We start from the raw sequence: 24,749 nt of genomic DNA, 5'->3' as shown, positions 1-24,749 counted from the left end.
TTTATTTTAAATATCAGTTTTTATTAAAAAGTGCATTTTGATTAATTTATGATCTAGGTAAGCCGTTAAGATATCAGTATACTCTCTGGAATAATAACTTTACAAAGATTTAAAACAAACAAAATTTTAAAAGCCTTTTTATTTCCTTCACCATTATTGTTTTACAATACAAATATCACCTTGTGAATACACAAAAAAACCCTACAGAAGATAATTCTGCTGCACGTAAAATACAGAATGGATATATATACTTCTTCATTCTTAAAAAACTATTTTGTTCTCCACATTGGCAAGTATAGAATAGAATACTTCCCCAAACATACTTATGTTAGGAGTGAAACTTAGAGTTACATGCAGCTCCTGCACAAATATATTTTAAAGAAATAGATCTCTTTTTTGTTGTTCATCAACAAAATTGTCATAAGAGTATGGATAACTAATTCATAGCTTTCAAGTTTTAGTTGAGTGATCATTTTCAAAACTCTCTTTTTAACAACAAAGTATTCATGGCTGTTTTCGCTGCTGAGTTAAAATCGAACTACCAAATAGATGATGAAATAAGTGAAGTGGTACATGTCACGGTCACCTGCTCACAATATGGGAACAGGCTCTGACTTTCTAATTAACTCCCCCATTCTTTAATCTAGAGCAATTTAAAAACCATAAGCAGTCTTCTGATTTAATTTAGCTATAAATGCAAAATTTAGTAGTGTATACATACATTTACATTTTCATGGAATACTTTATTTTAAATAAAAACATTTATGATTGCCTACTGACCATACAATCAAGACAAGAAAGGCACTAGAAACATAGACAAATTTCTCTCCCAAGAAGCATTTTTAAATTTTAACTCTCTTCTCTCTGACATGTAAAAATCTTTAAATTTGGTTTTCATAACATCATTTTGAAAAATAAAGTTAGGAAATACTTAGAAAATCACTTTATAACAGAATCTTTTTTTTTTTGCACTTTTTGACACACTGTCTCTGCTGATTTTTACAAAACCCAAAGTTAACCAAACCTTTCTGTGTCTGTCATTTTTATCTGAATATCGGTGCAACAGGTAGAAAGATTTCAGAATCGAACCCCATTCAGGTACTTAGAAACCTTCATAGAGACATTTGCTAGAAAATGGCTTACAGCCCAATCTTTGGGGCAAGAGATATGAAAAGTATGTTTTCCCAAGAAAATAATACGCTTTATTTCCAGATGTGCCTGGAAAGACCAGAACTGATGATATAAAAGCTTACATCTATGCTGTTGCATCGTATACAAAGGAACATGGTGGTCGCAGGTTATGTAAATCCCAAACTTATGAACAGGAAATGTGTACAGTGCATGATAGGTTAAATTTGCTTTATTGTTGTCCAACGCAGGTCCTTTGGAGAGAAAAAAAGATCACAGTGCTGACCAGGTAACTCAATAGGTTAAGTTCAGGTAACTGTTGAAAGATAACAGGATTAGGGAGGTGTTTATTTTATGGCATCTTCTCTCACGGAGTTCTTAGCACTTCGGACAGTTCCTCTTTCCCCACCACGTACAGCTGTTATGTGTCGTTCACCAACCGGCTGTATTTAACTTGCCTACCGAGGTGGACTACTGGCCAGGGGAAGGGCCAATGGTAAGAGCGAGGTACAATTCCTTGGACATTCTTTTCAAAGTACTGAAATGGCCTGTACCACCATACCCTGGCCAGGAGGTTCATCTGCGAAGCTTCTTTTAGCACCTAAGATAACACAGAAAGAGAAAACCAAGTCAGGAAGAACAACTGACTGTTCCAGCCCCTGAAGGAACATGTTTCTCATCATCTTTCATTTTAGAGTCAAATAGTTTCCATATGAAGATTCACAAAAGATCCCAGACCTGCCCCTTGACCACCCACATATCCCAAGGTCCACACTCAAACCACCATTCTACACTCTGTACTCATCTGCCAACCGGGCCACACCCCAGCAGGAAAACAAGTAACTCCAATTCCAAGGAGAACATGGGGCTTACTCAGCCTCCTGTCTATAAACAAATACCTCAATTAGTGTTTTAGTTACTCACTCTGCTACGATGAAAATGGAGACAATCAAATGTTAAGTATAGAGCTGGTGAGGGGCCCCGGATAGAAAAGAAAGTAGAAATGCAAATCAAACAAGAGGTGGGCACAGCTTAAAAAATACTTTCCAGGGACAATGAGAGTGTGATACTTGTTCCAGGAGGGTGCAATCTCCTATGTCATTCTATTAACACATTTCTTACTCATTTCTGATTTGGAAGTGGATCAGCATCACAAAAGCCAACACAATCTTAGCTGACTACCCCTTAAGAAAAAAGAAACCTAAGACATCTGTGGACTCTTTGCACTTTAACCCCTGCCATGCCAGCAACAGCAAGCCAGGAGCAACCGGACTCAAAATCAGATGGGAAGAGGGACTCACTTGCTGATTGGCCATAGTGTGGTACCACCAGAAGAGTCTCGTGGTGATGTAATATGCCACCACCACGTCCACAGTGTAGTGGTCATGCGCTAAGAGAATACAGAAGATTCCAACCACGCTGAGAAGCCAGCAAATCCAGTGGTACCACCATAGTCGTCGAGGGGAATCTGAAAAGGAGAAATTCGCAACAGTCCCATTATTCAAGTACCACTAAGGGCACCCCATCACATCTCAACTCCTGCTTCTGAGTCTAATTATCTTGGGTCTTTCCTTCTGAAAACAGATTGTTTGGGGCAGCAAATCTAAGGGCTTTAGCTTCTACGTAACCAAGGTTAGAAGGAAAGTAGCTTATTTTATACAGTGGTTTTATTAGCAATAGTAGTCTACATTTGGTGATTACTTGATTCATAGCATCATAAATACAGTTTAAAAGGACAAATAAGGTAAATGCATCATGTTCCATTAAAAAAAAAAACTATCCACTGACATTTAATTAAATTTGCCTGTGAATAATTTGGGGATTAATCTCTATACAAAAATCAATACCTCTTGGTCTATAACATTCTTATACACAGACTAGGCAATTATAATTGATTCAACTGTCTTATTTGCTTTCCAAGCTCTGCAGCCATATACTAATTTGAGTCCTTGAGATTTCCATTTCTCAAATACAAGTAAGAGAGAATCCAAATGCCTGGGAGTTCTAGCCCAAGTACGTTCCCAAAGGCAGGGCAGTGTCAAGGTAAACACTTGTCTGCACTGCCATTTGGGAAGTCACCTGATGGGAGATTCAAAATCTCTCTTAGTACAGGCCTTCCTACCTCGTTTTCTCAATGCGTGGGCTTCTGAGGGTCTGAAATTTTAGGCAAAAATGCTGTTTGAATGTGATCTACCCTCCTCACCCTGGGGTAGAAAGCTGAGGCTTTTACAGGATTCTCAAGGGGTCCAGGAATCATTCATTCATTCAACCAGTATTTACTGAGCATCTACTACGTGCCCAGAACTGGAACTGCCCTCATTACTGGGATCAATGAACAAAACAGGCAAAGAGCCTGCCTTTGTGGGGAGACCCCTTCCTAGAGGTGAAAAGAGACAATAAATAATAATTATAACCAAGTAAATTACTCACTGTGTCAGAAGGTGTTAAATGCTATGGGAAAGTGAAAAAGTTGAACAGGGTAAGTGGGATCGGAAGTAGAGAGGGTGAAGGGAGGTCTGCAATTTTAAATGGAGTGGTCAGGAGAGGGGGTCTCAGTGCACATCCGGGGCGCCGTACTCCCTTTCCAGGAAGATGTGTACTTGACACCTCGACCGTACAGCGACAAGCAGCGGCTGCCGCTCACCCTCGTGCAGCTCTGCTAGTGTCCGTGCGTGCCGTCTATTTTAATTTTCAAGGCCCTCCCTCACTCATGAAGTGGTTATTAGTATCTCATTCTAAAGACGAGGAAACTAAGATTTATAGGGGTGTGAGCTTTCCCCCAAGGTCACAGAGGGAGGAAGTGACAGCACCAGGATTCAAAATCAGTTGGTGACCCATGTCTTCCCAATATGGCCCATTGGAAGGATAAGGCTTAACTCCACTAAAGTATTTCAGGTACCAACCAGCACGCAGTAGGAATCCCATCCCCAGGGCGGCTGACACCGGCCTGTTCTGTTCCCATGTTCCATGCCTGGTAACATCTCAGCACAAGGGTTAGATCATGCCAGGACAATTCTGAATAGACATGGTCGGAATTCACTCTATTGGGTCACATACTAAGGTACAAGCAGAACACCTGTTCTCCCTTCTCTCAGTCTGTGCCCTGAAGTACATCTTCTCTTCCTCTCCTGTGTCTCCCTGTCTTAGTTTTTAAGACCAAAAGTGGGCTTGTATCCTTCAGTCCACCACCTACCTGTCCCTGTCTCCCCACAATCAATCCTGTTATCTGTTGACTCCTCTTTGTTAATCCCTCAGTTCCCCTCCTTCTCTCTAACCCCAGTGTCATCATGGTAATCCGGGCCCCCGCCATCTCTTTCCTGGATTACAACAGCAGTCGGTCCCCTAGCTTTTCTCCTGGTCTCCAGTCCTGCCCCTCTCCAACCCATCCTGCAAGCTACTGCAGGAGTGCTTCCTCCCTCTCTACAGGACACAGAAGAGGACACTGCCCCAGTGGTTACACCCTCTCGAGGGGCACCCCATCTCTGTCAGAATACAAATTCAGACTCCTCCTGGCTCAAGGCACACTCCTTGATCTGGTTCCTACTTCTTGGTTCATTTTTCATTCCTCATTATTACCACCACTCTGAATTCCAACCACACTAAATTCCAGAAGGTGCTCCCTGCTCTCAAATACCTCCAGACTGTGTGTGTCCTTCTTCTGTGGAACCACAGCCTGGGTTATCTTACTGCTTTGCTCGGGAACTGCCTACAGGAAGCTCATCGAGGCTATTTCTAACAGTGTAATACTGAGGACAACTGAATTTTCCACAAGGAGACAAATGAACAAAAAAACATGCAAGGAAATAATTTGGAAAATGGGAGGGGGAAGGGGTGAAAGCTTTAAATATATACTACCGTTTCATTCGGTTTCGTAAGGGAGAACAGACACGACGAAGGCTTGTATGAAATCTGAGCAGTGTACAGGGGTATCTCTAATATTATTTTTTGTATGTTTCCTGATAAAATATTTTAAAACCATTTTTTAAAGAAAATTTCTCATTTACTGTCCCCGAGACCATGGCTTCTGTGAAGGTAGACATCGCTGCCCCTGCACTGCGCTTAGAGTGGACAGGTAGTGCCCGGTGCTGGAAAACATGGCTGCTGAGTGAACATGCTGGCTGTCATCATCCAGCCGGGCCTGAAGCTGGTGTCCGCGTGACTCTTCCCCTCTGGCTCCTTCCAGTGGCTATAAAACACCCCAATACTACAGCTGACACTTGAGGAAACGGGACACTCCCAACAGGAAGAAAAGGTACTCCCTCTGACATCTATTTGGGGTGCCTGCTGGACCTGGGCACTGGCGGGAGAAGGGGCTGCCCTCCTGAGTCCTCTAGTCTTGCTTCGGGAGACTTTCTAGACACTGGGGGAAGTGGCAGGCGAGGAAATGCTCACGGCAGGCTGTTCGAGACTTACACTCTTTGATAAATAAGTAGGTGAGTGTGAGCATGACCGTGTGGCCGCTGTACAGGTAGTCCCCGCACATGTTGTGGGAGCCGGTGATGGACAGACCGCCGCCAGCAATGAGCTTCATTATTCTCCGCAGTTGGGCTTCCCAGTCTCCAAAAAGCTGGTGGGAAAAGAGAAAATCAGATGCATGATTAGCCCATATGAAAGTGGGCTACGATTACAGTTTATATTCAGAATTTGGCTTTGTAAGATGGTGATTTATAATAAGAAATATATATTTGGTCTTTGCCCCTGTTCCTGGCAAACGGCTTCTGCAATCTTCGGACTTTCCTAAGAGAGAAGAGGTAAAGGTGTCTTGTTATTCGGGAAAGCCCCTTTCAACCACACCTGAGTTCATGGTCCTGAGTCCAAGGTGACTTCTGGAAGTCCCTAAGGATGGGGCTGGTTGCCAGGAGAACTAACCAGGTGATTACAGGGTTGGAACTTTCATTCCCACTTCCCCAACCTCCAAGGAAAGAGGGGCTAGAGGATGAGTTAATTACCAGTGGCCAACGACTTAACCAATCATGCCTATATAATGAAGCCTCCACAGAAATCCAAAAGGATGGGGGTTCGAGAGCTTCCAGGGTGGTGAACATGCGGAGATGTGGGGAGAGTGGTGTGCCCAGAGAGGGCCTGGGAGCTCCACGCCCCTCCCCCCATACTACACCCTACACATCTCTCCATTTGGCTGGGTCTAAGTTGTATCCTTTTACAATAAATTGGTCATCTAGTAGGTAACATGTTTTCCTGAGTTCTGTGAGCAGCTCTAGCAAATTCACTGAACCTGAGGGGTGTGTGTGTGTGTTGGGGGGGGGGTCACAGAACCTCCAATTTCTGGTGGTCAGAAGCACAGGTGACAACCTGGGCTTGTGATTGGAGTCTGGAGTGGGGGTCAGGGACAACTGGTGTGAGACTGAGCCCTCCACCTATGGGATCTGATACTATTTCCAGGTAGATAGTTTCAGAATTGAGTTAAAAGAGACCTAGAAATTTGTTTGTGTGGGGGGAAAAAATCCCTGCACAGCTAGTCACAGAAGTGTTCAGTGTGGGTTTTGAGAGTTCAAGAGATACACAGGAGTGTTCTTCCTTTTACACGCTTATATTAAGATGTGTCAACTCCCCAGCATGAAGTGTGCCCACTCAGCGTTCACTGCTGTTCGGACAGCCCTTGGGAGAGTACGGTACTTTCCTTAGATGTTAGCACTTCTTACAGCACATTTCCGCAGATGTCTAGTTACTAATATTTTTCTTATTACACGGATAGAGAAAGGCTGGCTGACTGATTTACCACCATAACTGCCATTTTGGGGAAAATCTCTAGGAAAAATTTAGAGGTCTCTTTCATACACTTGGCCAAGAGGACAAAGGTTCTAACTAACTTATCTGCTGAAGCGGCTAGAGGTTGGGGAGTCAAATATATGGATATTTTAGGCATGCGATTTTGGGGACCAAATTGAAACAAGTGACTGAATAGAACGTACCTTCAACCTTCAGAAATTATGTAGGGATAACTGCATTTTTTCCTTTTAATAAGAATGAAAAAATTTATAAATAAATCTACCTGTCTCTGATACAAGTCTGGGCTGGACACTAGAGTAATAAATGGCTTAAACAACTCATTCACTGAAACTTTTATTTGCTCGGCAAACAAAATTTGTGATTGTCTATATTTTATGTTTGTCAGGACTCTTTTAAATTGTGGCTAGCCCATTTAATCAACATGATCCCTTCTCAACATTTAACTGATAATATTCCAGGCTCTGGGAAAGCTATTTCATTGCAATTTCCCTTTAAACAACTGAGTGAGATTTCTAGTTGAGGATGCCAGGTTGAACATACCACACAGAGGATATGGATTTCCAAACTGAAGGGATTACTGAAAGCTCACCGCAGTTGAAGCAAACAGATCGACACTGCGAGACTCAGCATCATGGAACTTCAGAAACAGGGGGCTACCAAGAGCCCTTAAAGCATCCAGAGACTGAAAACAAGCTTCATACGCAGGATTAAGAATCAGGCTTTTTCAAAAGCAATATTGGAAAACAGACTGCTTTAGAAAAATGCCTCGAGGGGAGGGTAGAGCTCAGGGGTAGAATGAGTGCTTAGCATGCATGAGGTCCTGGGTTCAACCCCTAGTACCTCCTTTATAAACAAACCAACCAACCTAATTACTCCTCCCCCCACCCCCTCCAAAAAAAGAAAGAAAGGAAAAGAAAACTGCCTCCACATTCTGAGGGAAAATGGTAGCCAACTTTGAATTCTATACCCAGCCATATTAACTGAGCATAAACTTAAAAGACTATTCTTTTAGAATATTCTTTCTAGACCAGGGATAAACTAAAACCATTTCATATACACAAGATTTCAGAATATTTACCACCTCTGTACTCTCTTTGCAGGAAATTACAGAGGATATACTCTGCAAAGCAAAGGCATAAACAAAGACAAAGGAAGAAACAGGATTTGCCAGCATGCCAATGGAGGGAGGCTGAGCGGCTGTGCAGCAGACCTAGTGGGGAGCCCCCACCTCAACTGGTGAGTCAGAGCCCCGGGGATGAGGCTAACAGGACACCCAACCCTGTGACTGCATTGAGTCACAACGTGCGGGTGAAAAAGTACACAGAAAACTAACAGAGCAAAAAAGCAAGGCAATTTCTAACTCTCCAGGAAGTAAAATACTGTGTTGAAAAGGAAGAGTAATTATAGGAAACTAAATGACTTGGCTATGAATAGCATTTACAAAACTGTAATAATGTAAGCACTGAAGATGGAGTTAAATCAAGGACAGCGAACGACACTGGGAAGATGGGATAAGAAGCATGAACCCCGGGAGTGGGATGGTGGGGGAGGGGAGGAAGGGAAGGAAAAGGCACAGAACACGTGGGGGGTGTGTGTATGAGGACCCTAAATCCCGACCTTCCCCAGCAGGGAGTCGATCACAGAGATAGCCTATATTAGTGAGTGTAAGGGAACAATATTGCTATGTCACCTGGAGACCTGAGGATAAACACACACACACACAATTCAGTAAAAAGCATTAAAGAAATGAAGGTAAATATTGCAAGATTCAGTTAAAACAGCTGAAGGAGAACAGGAAAGAGAGCTGGAGTTGGGTTAGGGTAAGGGTTGGGGAATATCGTTTTTCTAAGATCTGCCTGATCATTTTATTTCTTAAATTGCATACACGTGATAGAAAGTTTCTCAAAGTTTTGTACTGAACATTTGGTCTGGTTCTATCACCACAATGGATAATATGTAGAAGAAAATTCTAGCAAAAAAGCTTAGGTAGTTCCTCGTTTTACATTATTTCAAATTGTCCTTCCCAAACTTCCTGTTTTGAAAACTGTAAATCATTTTCTTGAGCATCATCCCCCAAAGTTTGCCCTCCCATTTTAGCAGGAAAATATCTATAGGGAACTACATGGATAGGAAAAGAGGGAGAGATTATGAGGAAAACATGGCATTGAAGAGAAACAGCCAAAAAATGAATGCCGTATTTCTTACAGGTGCCCTTAAAACATCTTTGCTTTCTTTGAAAAATATCTTCCCATCTTTGTCAAACTTCAGCAAAAGGGAAGTCTCTTTAAGCTCAGTGGGGAACAGGAAAAGAAGATGGATGGTGACAGCTACATATACACATTTTTCATTGTGCTTAAAAAAAGCAAACAAAGTGAAAGACAAATTACAAGACAATTGGGGCAGGGACAAGTTAACATCTTTAACAAGAACATAGCATACATAAATCAAGTAAATAAGGCCATTTGGTAAACAAAATTTATCAAAGGACAAGGATGTGGCCAGCTGGAGGCACAGACTCTGCCAAACAAACAGAAATGAAAACTAACATTCACAGGAGCTTGTTCTTTCCCATGGCAGATTAGCAAAGCCAAAAACAGACAGCCCATGGTGGGCGGGGACAATGTCACTCATCTGCTGGAACAGGCCCTTTAAGAGGAGGGAGGGAACGTGGTGAATGCAGCAGCAGCGGCGGTGCAGGGAGAAGAGGCAGTGGCCTCAGAAGCAGACAGGCTGGGCTGAGATCACAGCCCTTCTACCGATTAGCTGTGCGACCCTGGGCAGCCAAACCACTCTCAGCCCCAATTTCCTCATCATCAACTTGAAAAGTAATATATTCATTACAACTGGCAAAATCCTCTGCAAAAATTAGCATCAATATTGACCAGTGGAAAAGGGCAGGGAGGGATAAATTAGGAGTTTGGGATTGATGGATACATACTGCTATATATAAAATAGATAAACAACTAGGACCTAACTGTATAGCACAGGGGAATATATTCAATTTCTTCTAATAACATATAATGGAAAAGAATCTGGAAAAAAATATATGCATGTATGTGTTTAACTGAATCGCTTTGCTGTACATCTGAAACTAACATTGTAAATCAAATACAGCTCAGATAAAAAATTAAAAAAAAAAATTGACCAGCAATCCAAACAGCCATGACCTTTGAGTTAGTACTTAATTGCTTCTAGGAGTTTACCTCAAAGCAAGGAACATGAAGAAGAGCTTTATGTACAACATTACTTACAAAAGCAACAAACTGGAAACAACCTAAATGGCAATTGTTAAGTAACTGTTCCTTTGCTACTCAAAGCCTGGGCCAGGTAAGTACTGCCAACACCAGAAGTTGGCTGTGATTACAGGCACACCCCAGAAATAGTTTGGGTTCTGTTCTAGACACTGCAATAAAATGAATATCCCAATAAAGCGAGTCACACGAATTTGTCTGGTTTCCCAGTGCACATAAAAATGTTTACACTATACTGTAGCCTATTAAGTATACAATAACATTCTGTCTAAAAAAACAATGTACATGCCTTAATTAAAAAATGCTTTATTGCTAAAAATGCTACCATCATCTGAGCCTTCAGCAAGTGGTAGCAGTAACATCAAAGGTCAAAGATCAATGATCACAGATCAGATAACAAATACAATAATAATGGAAAAGTTTGAAAAACTGTGAGAATTACCAAAATGTGACACAGACATGAAGTGAGCAAATGATATTGGAAAAGTAGTGCTGATAGGCTCATTCAGCTGAGCTGCCATGAACCTTCAATTTCTAAAAAATGCGGTTCTGCGAAGCGTAATAAAGCCAAGCTCACTAAAATGAGGTGTGCCCGTACACTCTCAGGACCTACTGCACCAGAATCTGAGGTGATTCAAATGCACTGAACTCAGCTATAACTGCTTGTTAAGTTATTTAAAAATAAGCGTACAGTGATTGTGTACTAAATTTATATCATAAATATTTTCTTCTCTACCAAAACAAAATATTTGGTATGATTCTAACTGTTTAAGAAAACACATGCACAGAAAAAGTCTAGAATGTACACACTACATGTTAATAAGGTTTGCATGGAAATTGGGAGGATTTCTCCTAGTCTCTGTCCCAAGGGAACTTCCATTCCTGCTTGTTGGGCTGGAAAGAGAGGGACTCCCTTGGAGTTCTGCAGTTCTGAGATTTAGGTTATCTCTGAGTTCAGGCAGGAGATGTGGGAAGAAAAAGAAGAGGAAGAAAAGGAGGGAGGGTAGGGGGAGGAAGAATGGGGAAGAGAGAGGAGGAGCGGGGAGGGAGGAGGTAGGAGGAGGAAGAAGGAGGGGAGGTTTTTCGTCTATGTTCTATCCCCCTACTTTTCCCATTTTCTTCTCTTTTCTTCGTTTTTCTTCCTTCTCTTATTTTTCTCTTCTTTCTTCTTCCTCTTCCTTCCTCTTCTTAGTAGGGGGTGGAGGAAATAACAGATACAGAAGCAGCAGCAGAGAAAACAGGAAGCTCCCAGCTGGACCTTTCATACTTCTCATTTCTCAGTTTGAGTTTCCTTCCCCACTCTGCCTGCTACTGTTTTCCAGGGTCCTCAAAGAGCAGCTCCAGACATCCTGCCCTGTTTGGGACTGCATTCAGTGGGCAAGAGGACGAATGTGCTTACGCCACTGTACCTGGAGCTGTAACCTCCCCATCAGTAGGCTTTTGAACGTTCAATTTTGAAAGCAGAGCTAACTGGGGGACATGCACGTAAACGTGTTCTCAGTGAGCGCTGCAGAGCTGTGACAAGGTCTTGTATCTACATCACTGTGTGAATTAAGATCTTCTAGGGTCACAGAAAAATCAGTTTTCAGTAAAAACAAAGCAATTTTCTTCAACTTCTAATGAGTGGCTTAGAAATTAAGTAAACTGGCCAAATCATTTAAGCAATACAAGATACAGAGAGCAGAAGAGGGTGGGAGAGGCTTCTGAGTGAGGCTGACCACCTCAGAACCGTTCAAATGAGTGAGCCTTTGGTAACTAAAAACCAGGTTCCCCCCAGTATGTTTTCAGTGCTGAATAACACAACGCTCTGATGCTGGTCTGTTCACCATCGTTCAGTTTGCAGATGGCCTCGTGCGCTTGCCTCTTCTCTTAACTGCATTTGAAAAGTGGGGACGTTCACTGTGCTTCACCCTCTATTGGCAGGTAAGGGAGAACCTGGAACCAAACTCATCAAATAATGCTGTGTGAATCAACAGCTTTGGTATAACTTTGATGAAGGGCTGAACGTGAGTGCTAAAGAGCAGAAATGCTATTTAATATGATTCTTGCCTTTTAGCAATACTTCCTCTTACAGCAGCCCTGAAAAATCAGGAAGGCAGGTCTTAACTCTGTTCTGGGTCCCCCGGCTGTTCAGTTTTGGAGCTGGAAGAGACCCAGGTTCTCTGACTCCGTGGATGTATTCTCTGCAAAATGATGTATCTGCAAAACCTGTACACGGCCAGGCTCTCCCACGCCTGCATAAACCAGGAGCCGGAAAAACATAAAGTAACCTTTCCTTGAGCATCCTAGGCAATGCCACGCTATCACGCCCCATTCCAACAACCATGATCAGTCATGTGTCTCTCAGGGTTCCCTTCTCATCTGTTCATCTGTTCATTCATTCAGTCAATGAATCTACCTGCTACCACCAAGGCAAATAACTTTTCATCTTGTTCCTAAAGAAAGCTCTCCCTCCAAGACAGAAAATTCACTGTCATCTACGACCCACCAAGGAAGCCGCTCTTCAACACCTGGACCCCAGGTCGGCCCTGCTACGGAACCAAGCATCAGGGAGCAGGAGGATCAGTGGAATCCCTGTCAATCCCAGTCCTGAGCAGCCTGCAGCTGGGAAACACACGCTCCACACTGCGGTTTCCGCCTCAACTTCAACTCCCTAACAACTATGGCCCAAAACAGTGAAACTATGCCACTTCCTGCATTTCAACTGACATGTAGCCCTCCTAACCAGTGATGGATACTTAAGAATTAATATGATTTAGTGTGACCTTGAGTGTGACCCTGAAGGTCCCAAGGGGAAGACACTGTGTTGATAAGTTTGATGAATGCTTTAGATTCCATAGAAGCAGTGAGAGGTTCAAAACTGCCCCTTATAATTTCTCATTCCCTTTAACGTTGCTTTATTGGGCGGTTAAAAACAAAACAAAACAAAAGGAGTGGTAGGGTGATTTTACATAATAAAACATCACATTTTGTTTATACAATGATTCCAACTTTTTAACAGTTTTCCCATCAATTACCTCACTGTAGCCTTACAAGCCTATTAGGTGGTTAGTGCAGATGTTATTTTGTCCATTTTGCAGATGAACAAACAGAGAGGCTGTTCCTCTGTTTTACACAGTGACTCAGTTAGGATCAGATCCAAATGTCTTACCTCTCACTAAACAGTCTTGCCTTTGGGTCCCTGGAAAGAGCCTGCTATTGGTGAAAACACGTCCCCAAACAACAAAGACTGGACAATGTCTCCAGATTCACTTATTTTGTTGTGCTAATGAAATTTAATCCATTTTACAAATGTCACTTAAAGATAGTTGGGTAGTTCCAAAAAATATTTATTCATTATTCACTAAAGATCTCTTTTTCCTGTCTTTTCCACTTAAACTTTCCCATCTCTATAAAACTTATTTTCATGGAAATCTTTCACAAACAAATTGCACACTTTTGATTTTAACTCTCCTTGCTTTATATCATGCTGTGTCAGAAGGATGCTCCAAAGATCTCTAAGTTTACTTTCATAAGAATGACAATGAACATAAATCCAGCCCCAAACCCCAGCCTGGGGTTGACCAGGTGGCTTAGACAAACCATTTTACCCATTCTAGCTTCAGTTCTCTCATCTGTCAAATGGCAAGAACAACACCTCCTCATCCTCAATCCTGCCGCCAAAGGGAGGTAACGTTTGTCAAAGTGATTGCTAAAATTATAAAGTGCTATGCAAATTTCAGTCAGCATTACAATGACTGAGTGAGGTCCACCTTTTGGATGAGGGGTTCCTTAATGAGAACTCAATGTCTAGCAACCAACAAGTGAAGTCTGGAAATGGTGAAATGGTTCTCCCTAACTACACAGCAGTGACCACAAGAGACTTTTATGAATTCTTCCTCAGACGGTAATCACTTCACTCCTGGAAAGATTTTGTTTCACCCACAAATATTATATCCACCTCAGCTGATCTGAAGTAAGGCAATTCCCCTATGCGCATCCTCTTAGGACTCAGACGTACAACTTTAAAAACACTTCTCCCTCTGCTAAGCTCTGAAGGAATTGGCGTTCTGCACTGCTCCATTACCCAGTGTATCCATCAATTCCTATACTAGGCAGGCTTTTTCTGGGGGGATGGGGGGCAGTTTCTAAGTAATTATCGGCAATGAAACACTAATCCCCAACCAGCCTCCTTTTCCCCTGGTAAAAACGTAGACATTTTTTCATGGTCTTTAGTAAGGAGACTTATCAAAGGCTTCATAAAATCTTAAAGTTCAGTTACGGGTTTCTATTTACCCATATACTTATCTGTCACATTAAAGGAATCCAGTACTTCAGTCAGGCAAGATTTCCCTTTAATGAAAATTATATTTGAGAGATCCTTTAGCCTACCTGGTCATCAAGTAAAAATTGAAAAAAAAAAACAAAAAACCTTTCTCAGATTTTTGCTTTGAAAATGTGCAAATCTAAAGAAGAGAATAATGAATATCCTTAGGCTTTTCACTTAGACTCACAAATTATCAATATTTTGCCACATTTGCTTCTCCTCTTTCTCCCACTTTTTTTTTTAAAATGGAATACATTATGATCCTTCACCCCTGAATGTACAAACAAGGACATTTTCTTTTGTAATCACACTCATGAATTTAACAATGATACAATACTATTGTGGTTAATAGACATCCTTATGCAGAATTCCCAGAAGTCTCAACAATGTCCTTTATAACTTTCCTCCCAAACCTAGGATCCAATCAGAGGATACATATTGAGGTTACCTGTCATATTCTTAATATTTCTTAATCTACCAGTTTCTCAGTCTTTTTTCTTTTCTTTTTTTTTTTGTGACTTTGATAGTTTTAGAGTCTAGTCTAATTTCTTTACAGAACGTCCCTCAATCTGGTTTTATCTGATGGTTTCCTTACATTTAAATTCAGGTTAAACATTATTGGCGGGAATGTACAGAATGATGTGCTCTTTTCAGCACACCAGATCGAAAAGTATCTGATGTCTTGTTCCTGCCACTGATGTGATCACTTGGCTGCCAGAGTGTCTGCCAGATTTCTCCACTGAATACACCCCTCTGCCCCTTTGTTATCAGTAAGCCGTTTGTGACTTTTTGAAATTATATAAATATTATGATGCCCAACCTTTCACCCAATGGCTTTAGCATCTATTGATGATTCCTGTTTGAATTATCTATAGTGGTTGCAAAATGGTGATTTTCTATTTCTAATATTTCTTTTACATTTGTTAGTTAATTTTTCTCCTCCAACACTAATTTTAAATGCTTATTGATATATGATAATTAATTACTGTCGTTATTTCATTTTGATGCTCAACGTGCCTCAAATGCGGTCAGTGGGAGCCTCTCAAGCAGGAGAGTAAAGCTGCTGAATGGAATCCAGTGGCCTGGAGCCCCTTCCTCAGGACCAAAGTCCTGTTGTCCATCTGCCTGTATCCTGACGGAGTGGAAGATACTTCGTGGGGAGTCATACGGCATCCTCTCTGAGGCTCTCCGAATTTCCTTGGGGAATGCTTTCTGACCCTGGTGACCTCTTCACACTAGACAGCTGTTGCCATGGAGAAAACCGTCACCTCCCCAATGTCTGCCCTGGTCTGGGCCTTCTTCGCCTCTAAATTAAGACAACCATGCAAAAGCAGCCTCATCTGTCTCCCTGATGTGAAGTGCCAAGGACAGAGACGTGGCTGAACTTCTGGCCTTGGCCACTCAGCAACGTTAGTACCTGTGAGACAACAGGCAAGTCCAGTGTCTCTGAAACAACTGCAACCAGCTCCCACTTATGACTGTGAGAATTACATGAAAACAAAACATTTAGAATCGCACCCGGCACAAAACAGGTACACATAATTTGGCCCCAGTCTAAGTCTACCTCCCGTCCTCCCTCCCTCCCAAACAGCTTACTTTCTAAATCACTGGAGAGAAGTCTTTCTAAGAGACAGATATGATCACATAATACACTCTGCTTCAACCTTCCTGTGGCCAAATGACTTAGACAAAGCCCAAATCCTTAGAAGGTTGACCAGACCCCTTAAAAATCTGCCCACAGCTTGCCTCTATGGCTTTATCTCTGCTGCTCAGCCCATAGGCTCACACGCCCAGGCATGTCCCACTTTACCTGCGCCCTCAGACTCCCTTTCACACCCGTTCTGTTTTCTCCACCTGGCGAATTCTCCCTCTCTTCAACTCGACTTAGCAAACTCCTACTCATCCTTTTCAGATTTGGCTCAGAGGGCACCTCCTCAATGCAGCCAACACTCCCAGCAGAGTTGCCACCTCCTTCTCTGTTTCCATGGCAACTGAGCTCCACACACCCATTACAGCGAGGGCTGTAGTCAGAAAGTAATCTGCTGGGTTACATGTCAGCACAACTTTTGGATGCCCATTTGTGAGAGAAGGGGGCAGTTGTCTTATGTATTTGCGTATCCTCAAATACCACTCATTTACCCCATACAGGACAGGTTCTCTAGAAATGTTTGTTCAAAAATAAATAACCTGCTTGTTTATGAAAAGAAGTCACATCTACAATCTCCCTATTTCACAATCCCCGTCTCCCTGGCGACTTCCCATAAATAAGAAAACCATTTAGAAAGTTTAGGGTGAATAAAATCGTGTAAAGAAATGTAAAATCATGTAGAAACAGTTAACTATAAAGAAACAGGAATAACTGCACAGAAACGATGATCATAAGTATGTAAGAAAAATATGCATAAAGGACTAATAAATAGACTGAAATACTAGCAGTAGATAGGGCCATGAGTGTAAAATTTTTCCTTTTTGTATTTTTTCAATGTATCTATAATGAATGTGGGGTTTCTTTAAAATGGAAAAAAAAATTATCTTTTTTTTTAAGAGACAGAAAGACATGATTTAATATATTCTTTTTTAATTCCTGAGAAAGAAAGAGAACAGTGGAGAGAGAAATGGGACAATGAAGAAAAGCCTTGGGATGGGGAAGGTTACCAGAAATTATAAGCAAGAAATAATACAAATTAAAAAAAAAGGGAATGAACAAAAAGGAAAATTATGCTGACAAGAAACTAGAAGGCAAGATGAAAATCAGGTAAAAATCAAGCACTGACAATTTAAGTTCCACACAATTCAACAGGATGACAGGAGGCTATTTTGGTGACAGAACACATGCCATATTCTGAAATTCTGATAAGGGTAGCAGGAGCTAATCAGAGTATCAAAATTCATCAGCCTGGAGGGCAGCTCTGAACAGTCAATCTGCTACCTAAGAAGGTAAGAAAGAACTAAAAAAGGTTACAAAATTCTAAGGAGCAATGAGTCTTGTGCCTCATAAGACAGAATGCACACCAGTAAAAAGGCCCTCTAGGCTGATGATTACCACATCACAGCTTTGCAGCAAACGGATGAAGGGGCTTTGATCTTCTGAATTCATGCAATGCAGAAAAACCAACATCGGCATTAGAGGATTCGAAAACCTGCCTGTTACTACATTTGTATTTTATTGTTCTACTGAACAGTTAACCTCAGATGCCACCTGAACATAGTAGCCCTTTCCCAACAGCGGGCTATGTTCAGGTATCTTGGAGGGAAAAATTAAAAACATGTCTTTCAAGTTCAAGAGACTCATTCCACTGAAAACACCATGTCAGATTAATGCCTTAGCCAGCTAAGCACCCGTGCTGTAACATAACTCTCTTTTTTTGAAGGTCTTCAAATCTAAGGTCACCATGGAGACCAAAAAACAGAACCAACATGAAACTCACTTTAATGCTTAGCCACTAGATTAACCCATGTGATTATTAAAATGAAAGTTGAAAACAGCATAAGTTATTTCTTCTCTTCCAATAGCATTAGGCTGTCTGTATATAGGGGCCTCGGGTAGGTTTTTTTCCCCTTTGGAATTTGTTAAAACAGAAAAAGAAAAAAAAAAAAAACTTTCTTAGGGAAAACTTAGAACCCAGAAGAATTCTCAAATGTTTCTGCCCTCTTTATTTTAAAAAATCGAATCCTAAAAAGTCAGAACAAGACCACAAGAGGTTGTTTTCTGGTTTGTACACGTGCTCTTTGGAGAAAAGCTGTGTTGAGATTCACATGGGCGAATCAAGGTCTCGGAAACTCGGCAGCCTGGAAAGCCCAGCAGGGGCTCACACCAGGATACCACATGGTCCTATAGTTTCACGTGACGATTACTTCTCCAAGCTATGACATTTTGTGAAGAGTCCACTGCCGTCAAATGAACGAACACTAGGAACAATGTCCATAATTACTACCACACACTTCTTGGAACACTTTTCTTAGAAGACATGCGTTTTGAGTACCGTGTTAAGGGAAGAATTAAGTGTACTAGTGATGAGGTTTTGTCTGATGGCACAACCAAGTTTTAAGTTCACGTGACTCTGTTAAAGTTGTATTCTAAAGCTCAGCTCCCTTCCTTTGTACTTAAATGATGATTGATCACTGAAAGAGTATCCACCGACTCACAGGCCTTAAATGGTGTCTCAAGTCGGGAAACAGTGAATTCTGGAAGCCCTGCACTTTAACGTCCTGTCTCTGGCCTTTTCATCCATACCCACAGCTTTGACGAGATGATGAATCACAAATATTTAACTTCTAGCTCGGATTTCTCCCTCAACTTCAAACCTGGATTGCTAATTGGCCTGGACACCACCATTTAGCTATCTCACAAGTACCTCAAACTCTGTTTAATCTGTAGTCATTAACTCCCTTTCCTCCTTACTTTATAATTACCCCAGTGGTAAAGCCCAGTCGCCTTTGAAATCCCTCCTTCTGCTCCTCATTCCCTGCATCAAATGTATTACTAAGCTGTACTGATTCAGACACTTAAATATTGCTCAAATCCGTCTCCTCCTTTCCGTCCCCAGGGCCAGCAGCTTAGCCTGAGGCCTCTGTATTAGAGCATTTTCTACATTATATAAGATGCATGTTTGGATGAAGTGATCTTAAGGTGACTTCCACAAAGGCAGGGACTTCCATCTCCTGTGCTCACTAACCAACCCCCCCCACCCCCGCCATGCTCCAGCACCTAAGAAACAGCAGGTGCTTAATGTATGTTATTAAATAATTTTTCTTATATTAAATAAAATTTCTGGATGAACAAGAGTCGAGGGGTTAAAGGATGATGACGACACCAAGCTTCCTTACTTCTGTACAGCATTCTACATCGACAGAGCGCCCCTGTATTCACTGCTTTCTTTCACTCTCACAACTCCTTAAGACAGATATAAAAGCGTCATAAGCCCTGTCTTGCCAACAAAGGGACTGAGGCTCTGAGAAGTTAAAGTAACTGCCACCCAGAAAGAAAGTGGATGTGTGAGGTCACCCTCACTCTGACCTCAGTGTTCTTTCTACTGCTCAATAGGTCTGTATTTTTACAGGGTAATAGGTTCCCTCGCTGTGCAATGGTTCAGAGGGAGCTTGATCAAGATTTGGTGGCAAGGAGATCATGACATCAAGTAGAACACTGGACTGGATGACTTTCAGGAAGGTTCCTTTCCATTCTGACTAACTGAGCCCCAGGTATGGCTCTAAGGCAGGAAAGCTGGTCTCCGGGGTCTCTCTCTAGAGCCACCCATCTCTCCCTTCTGACACTCTTCCTCAGTGCAGCGTCCTAGCTCTTGCCTGACCCCTCAATTTCTTAAGCTTGATTTGCCTCCAAGAGGTATCCCCCAGCCTTCACGGCCTTTTCTGACTCTTCCGCCTGGCTTCAGAAATCATTGCTTTACTGTGAAGTGTTCTTGCCAAAAAAAAAAAAAAAAAAAAAAAAAATTAAAACAATTGAATCAAGTCTCCAGAGCCAACTTTCTATTTAGAGGAAATACGGAGGAGAGAGGAAGACATGAGCTGACACTACAAAGAAACAAGCAGATAAATCCAGAATGTGGGACATTCCACAGGACAACTACTCTGATCTCTACAAAGGTTTAAAAAGGAGGGGAGAAGAAAGAACTGCTTTAGCATGTAGAGACTTGACTTTGGATCCTAATTTATGCAAACCAACTGTCAGAAGAGAGGCATTTTTAAGACAGTCAAGATACTCTGTGAACTGGTAATTGCCAACACCAAAGAATTACTGTTAATTGTGCTGAATGTACCAACAGCATTAAAGTTATGCAATAAAATGTCCAAAAATTTTAGACGCATACTAAAGTATGTAGCGATGAAGTGACATTGTCTGGGGTTTGTTTTAAAATCCTTCAAAAGAGGAAAAAAAAAAGATGAAGCAACTGCAGTACATCTCGATTATTACTGAATCTGGGTGTTGGTATATGGAGGTTCCTTATTCTGGTTTCTCTTCTTTGGGATACCGGGGGAAATTTTCTGAATAAAAATTTGTTTTCTGAACCCATTCTTCTAAGAGCCCTGTTCTACAAAAGTAATTGGACTTCATGAGTTTTCACTACTAATTTTTGCTAACATCTCACCTCCTCCGCTATACTTTATTTTAAAGATTCCAATTTCCAGATCATCACAGAATGACGGCCCTAGTTGGGTTTCTGGCAGCATGATAAATGAGAGGCATGTCTGGGTTTGGTTTTGTGCACAGTTCCTGCCGTTACCTCCGCCTTTACCAAGAAAACCAACAAGCTATTTTTAGCTACGGGATCTTGATTAGATACTCCGTTGACTCAAGCTGACTCTCTAAGAGCCAGTGCTAACCAGGCATGGGGTTGCTGGCAACTGGGTGGAGCTGCGGACATCCTAAGAGGAACCAGAGCAGGGAGAAAGGCTGCACAACTCGACCCCCTAATGCTGGATCCCTCTTCGACATGGGCTTGGCCAGCTCGTAAGTCAACCTAAATGGGTGTGACATGTTCCTTGGTGGAGAAACTTTCCATGTCCAGACTCTTTTTAAGGACTGGAACTAAGCCGTCAGCCCACCACTGAGAACACACTGCTCAGCAAGCCAGTCTCCCAGCCGGAGTCTACACCATTGGATCCTCAATGACAACAAGATATTTCCTATAACTCAAGAGCTGCCAGCCAGTGCCTGAGAGCTTTCACAGAGGATAAAGAAGAGGTGAGGCTGGCTTCTTTGGAAGAGCTGAAGAAAGACCAAGAAGGCAGTGCAAGGAGGTAGGACTGCTGATAGTGTCGTGTGGAACTTTGGGATCATTCTCTCATTAGGACAGCTTCTCCGAAAAAGAAAAGAGGGAAGTAAGAACCTAGCTACCTCCCTGAGCACATCCATAAGTCAAGTCTAGAAAGGAAGGGGACCAGAATAAGCAAGCAATCTAGAGAGATCCAAAATTTCAAACGATAAAGACATCGCTTTGAAAATCCAAAGCCCATTTTTCAGCCCTCTTAAGGTTCCATCAGAGAGACTGTCTTTTCTGGAAGGAACAAAAGTACATGGGTTGAAACTAAAGGGTGTTTCACTACAAGTGCAATGCAAAGAAATGATTCCAGACACATCATGGCATTCCATATTTTCTCCCACTCAAACCGAGGAAATGAGCCTCTTCTACTTCTAATTGTATTATGGAGCTTTAATGTACTTAAACATTTTTACAACAACATCTTCTGCTAATTATTTCATAAAGTTCCAATGATCTCCCTAGTTGAAATTATCCCAAGGCAAAGGTTGGAGTAAGGAGTGTTATGTGAACCAGATGGAAAGGCAGAGACAATAAGAGAGGAATAAAATTTATTTTCAAGAAAAGCTTCTATGCTACTTAGAGAAGATCCAGTGAGGAGTGATCTTATTTGGGTGGGTGGAAGGTCCAAGGAGACAGGAAGAGTGTCTCTTGCTCTGCTATTACAGATTCCCACTGTCAGGATTAATAGAAAGAAGGGGGAAAAATCATTTGAAGCTGAACTTTCCATCTGAGAGAGGCAAAAAGCATATAAAAGCTTCTGGATCTGTATCAAGGGAGTGAATGATATTTTAAAAGTTTGGCAGGAAACCAAAGAGCTACACCCACACACAAAGCTTAACTGCTTGCAGCGCACTAACTAGACCACATATTTCCCCAGTGGGGAAGTACTGGCAGGGTTTGGACATTTTGAGAAGGGTGTGGCCATTGGACCATATTGCTCAGTAACATTCCCAGATGAAGGCAAAGGGACTTGACTATATTCTAAAGAAATGTTCCCCATCGGCCTTAGTCAGAGGACCCCAGGGCAAGAGGAGAAACAACCAAAAAGGGAAATGACAGTGAGGAATGGTTTACCTTCGGAGAGCAGTTGAAATGCATACCGGGTACTGGGAGTGTAGTTACATACATTGTAATACACCGATACAGGTACAGCGTGCCAACTATGCAGAAAAATCTTCTGCTAATAATAGACCTAGAAAAAGGGAAAAACAGGGCAGACACTCAGTCATGAAATTCTGCAGGTTCATTTACGTTAAGTTTTCAATGACCCAACCAAACAAACCAATCCCAAAACTACTTGAGAGCTTGAAATCAAAACGTGGTAACTATAGCTAATAAATTAAGGTGAGGATTTTGAGAATGATGTTGTAGTCTTTATAAAAAATATTCACTTTAAGGCCAAAGGAGTTTAAAGCACTCTATATTGCTATTAATTAGGCTTTCTGAGGCCTTAAACATGAGTTGACATTCAACTGATGTACAAGTGGGGCTATTCGGATGGGTTAGAGCTGACTCGGTACCTATGGTTAAACATTTTTAGAGAGTGTCTTTTCTGTTATAAAAGAGATGTTCAGAAAATTACAATGATATTAAAATGAGAATTCAAAACCTTCCTGACATTTAAGGAGTCAAAGACATTAAACAATTTCATCATCCATCCCAGAAACTGATTCTCTTGGCTGATGCCAAGGAAAGAGCCTGTCTGAATGACAGCATCCAATCCCCACCCACCTGCCTGGCTCTGCTTACTAACTGTGTGGCCTTGGGATAGGCTATTGACATCTCTGAGTCTCAGTTTCCTAATCTATAAATCAGAGATAATAACATTAGAAATAATGTACGGAAAATCCCTACCATACATGCACAATGGTGGTCAACAAACACATGGTTCATGTGGATGAATAACAAAGTAAGCACGAATCAGAAATAGAAATCTCTTCTATTTCAAGTTGATTAGTGGTTCTAATGAAATTAATTGATACATACATGTGAACATGTGTGTATTGAGTTTGATAACGTCTAATATCAAGTTCCCTAGATTTGGCTTTAATTAGATTTTTGGGGGTTGGGGGAGGTAATTAGGTTTATCTACTTAAAAGAAATTTTTTTAATGGAGGTACTAGGGATTGAACCCAAGACCTTGTACATGCTAAGCATGTGCTCTACCAATAAGCTAAACCCTCTACCTACCCCCACCCCCAGCTTTCACTAGATTAAGTTGTACAAACTTAAGTGTATCGTTGGACAAGAATGTTCTTTCCCTCTCTACCTGTACCTACTCTATCTTGTTCTACCACAGGCTAGAATTACAGTCCTGTGGGTCTCCTCTTTCTCAACTGTGAGGAGTTCAAGTTTTTCCTAGGCCCAGAGAAACCTGATTTAAACAAATAAAAATTTTTTAGAAACAATAAACGGGCTCTCCTCTGAGGATAGTGAACATTCAGTCACTCTATACTGTATAGTGAAGCTCTATTTTTGTGCAGGATTGACATTCCTACTGAAGTGTGGCAGTTGGAGGAGAATTTGTATCATTTGTATTTTTTAACAAGAAGAATGAAGTGATAAGTCACTTGTGTGATTAAAAATTAACTAAAAAAATAACTCATGTAACTGTATTACTATTTCATTCGTAACTACACAGTTCAGTAACAGGTTGTATGGGTAGAGTTTGGGTATTTTGCCTCTAACCCGATTTTATAAGCTGAGTCAGAAGTGCTTGCCATAGAGAATGGCTTATTTTCTCTTATTAAAGCTGTGCTCACCACCTCTAAGGACAAGGATTTATTTAGCATAAAGCTGTCTTTTATAGAAGTATGTGCCTCTAAATTCAAGTATGACAAAGAGCACAGTATAATTAAACAGTACAAAGAGGGACAATATGAAAAGATATTACTAGACTATAAATGTCTTACCAAAAGTAACTTAAAATGCCAAAGGGAAATGAAATTTACATTGTACAATACACTGATCATTTTTCTTAAAAAGAAAATGCCCTCTCTAGACATCCTGTTCAAACAAACAGAAATTACTGGCAATTTTACTTGAACTATACAAGAAACGTCTAAGACAGAACTGTTAAGTCTCTCTAGATCTGTTAATCTCTTTAGAGGAAGAGAAAACAAAAGGACCGCTATCATTCAACTTTGGTAAAGATTACTATCTTAAAATCACTTTGCCTGATTGCTTCATGGTGCACAAAAGATACACATATGCACACACAAACACCAACAACTACTTCCATATCTCAAACTTGAGTTATAGCTGAGTAGCACTGAAAGGATTCAGGATTTACCTGAGAATGAGGAATATGAAAAAATGAGAAAGGATGAGAAAAGACAAATTCTTTTACAAAAATACTTTAAACGTAACAAACATTAAAGATTCAATCACATCCTCTGACTTGAAGTGAAAAAGTCAAATGACTTTATCCATGTGACTTCATCAATATTAACACAGTGACAAGTTGGAAGTAGCTGTTAATAAGAATCTTCTGATCTTTGGCATTTGCTTAATCTTTTTGAAATTAAGCTTAGA

General features: G+C 41.2%; 1 protein-coding gene across 12 annotated transcripts in view; it reads right to left on the bottom strand.

The window, feature by feature from the left end:
- The window catches only part of SGMS1 (sphingomyelin synthase 1), a 264,767-nt gene continuing 240,018 nt past the window's right edge, over positions 1-24,749 (bottom strand). For 11 of the 12 annotated variants that reach the window (XM_032491393.1, XM_032491396.1, XM_032491391.1 and 8 more), the window contains 4 exons: positions 22,290-22,407; positions 5,542-5,695; positions 2,430-2,596; positions 1,550-1,729 (listed from right to left, as the gene is read on the bottom strand). In XM_032491393.1, the coding sequence (XP_032347284.1) occupies positions 1,550-1,729; positions 2,430-2,596; positions 5,542-5,695; positions 22,290-22,407 (619 nt within the window). Of the gene's footprint in view, positions 1,730-2,429; positions 2,597-5,541; positions 5,696-22,289; positions 22,408-24,749 lie in introns of all 12 variants that reach the window. The other variant, XM_032491397.1, reaches the window with a different exon arrangement.

The sequence above is a fragment of the Camelus ferus genome, chromosome 11, assembly GCF_009834535.1.
Source record: "Camelus ferus isolate YT-003-E chromosome 11, BCGSAC_Cfer_1.0, whole genome shotgun sequence".
NCBI classification, from domain to species: Eukaryota; Metazoa; Chordata; class Mammalia; order Artiodactyla; family Camelidae; genus Camelus; species Camelus ferus.
The sequence above is the reverse complement of the archived record's forward strand: the minus strand, read 5'-3'. Positions and strand labels throughout refer to the sequence as shown.